The sequence below is a fragment of the Bombina bombina genome, chromosome 2, assembly GCF_027579735.1.
Source record: "Bombina bombina isolate aBomBom1 chromosome 2, aBomBom1.pri, whole genome shotgun sequence".
Taxonomy (NCBI): Eukaryota; Metazoa; Chordata; class Amphibia; order Anura; family Bombinatoridae; genus Bombina; species Bombina bombina.
In genome coordinates, this window is record NC_069500.1 from 858,006,812 (window position 1) to 858,012,811 (window position 6,000).

A 6,000-nucleotide genomic window follows, 5' to 3' on the forward strand; every position below is an offset into this window, starting at 1 on the left:
CTATCAAAATCGTGCAAGTTTAACCCCTTAAGGACCAAGGACGTACAGGGTATGTCCTACAAAAAAGGTCAGTTAACGACCAAGGACGTACCCTGTACGTCCTCAGGTGTTTCAAGCGGCTGGAATCGATCCTGAACGATTCCAGCTGCATTCAAGGTATTGCTGTGATGCCTCGATATAAAGGCATCACTGCAATAGCTTTTTGACACACCGATGCAGAGAGGGCCACTCTGTGGCCCTCTCTGCATCGGCCAGCGATGGTGCCGATCGTTGGTGGGTGGGAGCAGCTGCAGGGAGGCGGCCCATCGCTGGCTACTTCTGGCCAGCAGTGTCGGTTCAGTCCCTGGTGCGTGAGGGAGGGAAGAGAGCTGTTTGGGAGGGATCAGGGGGTGGGATGTGTCAGGTGGGAGGCTGATCTTTACAATAAAGCTACAATTAACCCTTCAAGCTCCCTACAAGCTACCTAATTAACCCCGTCACTGCTGGGCATAATACAAGTGTGTCGGGCAGCGGCATTTAGCTGCCGTCTAATTACCAAAAAACAATGCCAAAGCCATATATGTCTGCTATTTCTGAACAAAGGGGATCCCAGAGAAGCATTTACAACCATTTGTGCCATAATTGCACAAGTTGTTTGTAAATCATTTCAGTGTAAAACCTAAAGTTTGTGAAAAAGTGAAACTTTTTTTTATTTGATGGCATTTGGCGGTGAAATGGTGGCATGAAATATACCAAAATGGGCCTAGATCTTTGGGTTGTCTACTACACTAAAGCTAAAATTAACCCTACAAGCTCCCTAATTAACCCATTCACTGCTTATAACGCATTGCCAATACATCTACTCCAGCGATTTCCTTAGCTCCCTGCTGCCTTAAAATTTCCCTGGAGGGACGTCACATCCTAGTACCCTATTTATTCCCCCACTCCCTCTCTTTACACCCCAAACAGATATTCAGAGTATTTACCAGGTACACTATCTTCCCTTTAAACCAGCACCATTTCCTTCAGAGTAATCCATTATAGCTCTGCCCCCCCCCATAACAGGTCCTATACCCACTTTCCTTCAACCCAAGCGGCTCTTGCCTGCTGCAATCTTTCACCTCTCTCAGTATTTTTATTAGTTATATCCCCCCATTTCTACAGATCTCTTGAACAATCAAAAAGAATCCTTCAGCTTCCTGATTCACATTCTCCTCTTCCCAAGTGCATTTTCTGATCTCAGACTATACTATCACTCTGTAACCACTTAAGTCTGCAAAGAGTGGTCTACTTAGCCCAACGCTTCACAAAACAGAGATATAACTACATGAACTTATATTCATAATACTCTTCATAACATAAAAAAAGAGACCCTATATTCATTTACGAGAAATCCCACCTCTATACCTGCAAATATAAAATTACGTATGCGTTAACTAAAAGATAATATTTGTCACACCACTGTTTAAGACTTATTGTTCACTTTTAAGTTTGTAACTTCTATTCGCATACCCATGTGGGCTTGTATTATTTTTCTCTCTTGTTTGTTTCAATAAAAAATATATTTAAAAAAAAAAAAAAGTATATGATCTGTCTGAATCACAAAATATTTTTTTTAGGTTTCATATCCCTTTAAGATAGTTATGTCATATAAATTAAAATCTAAACTTTTTATGAAAAGAACAGTCTCATTGTATGTTGACAACAGACATATACATATACTTACACCAAGTAATGTTTTCCCAGCATGCTTCTGGTAAAGGTCATCTGCTTTATCGGTGCTCGTAATCTGTACTGGTAACAAATTAGAGGCAATAACTGTAAACCATGCTGATTTTTCTCCCTGTAAAAAAAAAAGCAATAATTAAATAAAAAAAAAAGAAAAGAAAAAAAGAAAAAACTAATGCAAACCAACACATCCAATTTCCCTGAAATTCGTCAGGTGATGGCAAAATCCTGGAGACCCAAGAATGCATTGTAGTGTCACAGGGATATTATGACTATGTTGACAGATGTGCTGCTGAATGCTTACAATATTCTATTACATATTAAATTATTAAGAACACTTAGGCCAAGCAAAAACCTGTCTGGGGAGTATTTGTTGCTTGTAGAATTCTAAAACAATTTCTCAGCTTTGTAAGGCAATGCTACAGCTAAGAAAACTTGTCTGGGTGCCAATCATCAATATGATGCCCTAAAAAATCTTCTCCTGTTGCCCAAAGAGCACATGCATTGCTGTCCTCTAAAAACATAATTTATGATTACCTGATAAATTCATTTCATGGTGATGAGAGTCCATGCTCCATTACTCCATTAGCGCTGCGGAATCTGTTGGCGCTCTACAAATAACCGATAATAATAATACTCCTCTACCACTAGGAGGAGAAAATGATTTCCAAACCCCAAGAGCCCTATAAAACCACTCCCACCTCACACATACCTCAGTCTAGCTTATAACCAAGCAAAGTGAGGTAACAAAAAGAAAAAAAAGTGTCATAAAAAGAGCAGGAAAAAAAATATGATAAAGAAAAAATTAGCCGTAAAAAAACACGAGTGGGGTCTTGTGGACGCTCACCACCATGAAATAAATACATTTATCAGGTAAGCATAAATTGGTGTTTTCTTTCATACAGGTGGTGAGAGTCCACAATCCATTACTCCTGGGAACTAATATCCAAGCTGTGGAGTCCAGGAGTAATAAAATAAAGTGAGGGATTTAAAAACTTTTTCACTAAAAAATTTAATCCACAACGACATTTTTTTTTTTTTTGTTTATATTTTTTTTATTGAGGTTAAAAGCAGGTTACAACATACATGTCACATTGCAAGAGGGATATTAACATATAGAAAGAGCAAAAGAAAAAGAACAACATCATATCCGTTATGCTTACAAAGATATAGTCATAACCATTATATCATAAAGAATTTTACCCGTACAGAATAAATACCTCACTTTTTCAGATTTAGTTTTGATGTAAAACATTTTGCTGACATGCACTTCTAGTTTTATGACATAGAGAATTAAGGGGTCCCCCTACATCCTGAAACATTCTGTGAATATATATATATAATATAGCATGAATACTTGTAAAACTTAGGGGAAACAACCTGCAGCCATGCATAATCAGCTTTGCAATACAAAAATATTTGAGAATCTCTTATATCTTGTGGACTATTCCATAGTCATATATTACTAGCATTACAGCATAAATGAAGTAGAGAGATGTCACATTAATACTTTCAATGATAAAGGTTGCGGTACAAATAAGACAGACCGCATAAATAGCCCTTCCAAACAGAAAGGTACATTATATGAGAATGGGGGGGGGGGGGGAGGGGGGGTGGTAATACATACGTGGAAAATGATATAGTCTGACATCTATGGCAATGACATACTGAGAATGTTAGCACCCAATCCAGCCTTATGTTTAATAACATGCAAATTATTTCAAAAATCTAAAGGTTAACTAGTCAACTTACAAATAACAACATATAGATAGAATAATGTTATTGATCACAAAGGACCCTAAAGCCATAGGTGGTGTCATTTGGAGCATATAAACTACAACATTAATATTTAGTGCATGGGGTAATAGTCAACTTATAAATGTTAACATATAGGGAGAGTAGCGTTGCTGAGCATAAAAACCCTAAAATCATAAATGTCATCGTTTCAAACATCTAAACTAATAAAATCTACTCTAACTGGCTCTCTAAACTGAGTGGGTTACAGAGGTTATTAAACCATTGATGAGTGTGAAATATACCATGTCTAACAAGCAACCCTAAATGATAATTACCTAACATTGCATGAGCTGACGGGACATATGAAACTATATACTATATAAAACCCATTAACCTGCCACTTAAATAACATAAAAACATAGTCAGTCCTATAACCATAAAACAAGCACTCTGCTCAAGAAGTGAGTAAAAGAATGCAGTCCCACGGTATCTTAATGTCAGTTCACCCTCATAGTTACATTATCTATTTAGGGGGGCCTTCAATAGATTCATCTCTGTTTATCTATCCCACACTGGAGGGCCAGAGTAAGGAAAGTCTGTCCCCAAGTACATGAGCTTGTTCCAAGCTGAGTCTCAAGTGCAGTCTAAACGTTTGGTCAGAGAAAAAGCCGCACTTATCTTTCTTCTCCTGGCGTCTTAGATGAGAAGCATAACCACTGACCGAGGATAACCCACGTGTAGGAACCATAGATGTTTGGGTTTGCAGTGGCAAAGGCAAGTAGGTAAGGGTAGGGTTGTGCGAGAAAGCACTGGAATCTGGAGCCAAACTTTCATTTCCAGCGTCGCGGGATCTGTACTGATCGGGTGGCCAGCCCCCACCGGCAGCAACACTCAAGGACTCAGCCGCTGAAGTATGCGGTAGATGCTGGGGCCCCAAAACATCACCACTCTCGCTGCCGCTGTTGGCCGGACATAGGCAGGCTTCCTCCTGTACTCCGCCAACATCCGCAGAGTCCGGAGCTCTGATCGAAGCTGTGATGAAAGTAAGTCTATAAGACTCTAGAAGTTTATTTAGTTCGGCTAGGATCCAATGGGCTTCCACCATCTTAGATTCCGAAGGTTAGGGTGATAGCGAGAAAAGTCTTAGTTCACATAGAAAAGTATAGGCTGGTCTGTATAGGGTAGCTTCCCCAACACGCGGGCAGGAAAATGGCCACCACCCGTTCAGCTTCAGATAAGGCCTCCGGTTCTAACTTAAGGAAACTGTCTCAATGCAATATTATGACCTTCATCAAGTATTAAGCAGGAATCTGTCTCATGTTCTTCAATACTTAGAGGATGAGAAGTGCCTTAAAGAAGCATTTAAAATCAATTTTAGAGCGATACTAGCTGGAGCTTCAAAAATGTGCCAACCACATTTTTTTTAATGCACTGACTGAAAAACCTTCCTACCACACACTGCTTCAGAAAACCAAGTAGCAGCCTTATAAATCTGGTCCACTGAAGCCTCATTCTTGAAGGCCCAAGAAGTGGCAACTGACCTAGTAGAATGAGCAGTAATCCTCTGCAGTGGAGGCTGACCTGGCTCCAAGTAAGTCTTGTAAATCAGAAGTTTCAAGCAAGAGGCCGAAGAAACATCAGAAACACTGACTTTTTCTAGGACCAGAAAAGTGAATAAACAATCTAGAAGTTTGTCTAAAGTTCTTAGTAGCATCAATATATTATTTAAATGCCATAAAAAAAACATCTAAAATATGCAAAGATCTCTCTGAAGCATTCTTGAAATTAGAACACAAAGAAGGAACAACAATCTCTCTGCTAAAGTTATCTGAAAAAACAACCTTAGGCAAAAAGTAAAAAAAAAACGAATTATTGTCAGGGTACCTGTGAATAGCATTAAATAAACTACATATGTATTAAATACATTTTGATATTTGATGTCAGCCAAGATCTCCCTTGACAGGAGTTGTGTGGGCTATAAACAAAATAGACCAGCCCCCATTTTTCCTGATTACAGAAGGGTATACATTACAGGCCAAGATATCTCAAATTATCCATTTCAAAGGAAACTTGTATACAGAGTTTTTCCCTATCTAAAGAAGCAGTCGCTTAGTCTGAACTGATATCTGAATATACACACATACTCAGAGTAGATAGCCCTTATCGTCTAAGTGTTAAATTGTTCCATGCTGAGTTTTAGATACACAAAGAATCTGAACTCAAGTTACCTACAGACATATGGGAAGTTGAAAGCCTAAGAATCAAAATTTTAAAATATCTTAACCTGTGTACTTTTGATAACAAATTATCTACATAGTTCTTAGATAAATTAATGTATGCGTAGAAAGTCATATAAATGATTTTCTATAATTTTCAAATCTATTTAAAATACTCAAACAACATAGACACATCTCCCAGGTTCATATATGTAACACATAAGATACCTTTAAATCTAAAGTGAATATGTAACTGTCTATTTTAAAAGTTTAATCAACTTGTTTCAAAATGGATAGCATATTCTTATATTTTTCAGGCATCTAATAAGTGTATATGTAA

General features: G+C 38.1%; 1 protein-coding gene across 1 annotated transcript in view; it reads right to left on the reverse strand.

Annotated features, from left to right (window-relative positions):
• Positions 1-1,828, reverse strand: part of LOC128649750 (nitric oxide-associated protein 1) — a gene marked incomplete at its 5' end in the record, with an annotated part of 140,129 nt that extends 138,301 nt beyond the window's left edge. Inside the window, 1 exon segment of the mRNA XM_053703188.1 lies at positions 1,706-1,828. Within this exon segment, the coding sequence (XP_053559163.1) occupies positions 1,706-1,828 (123 nt within the window).
• Between the last annotated feature and the right edge of the window lie 4,172 nt (positions 1,829-6,000).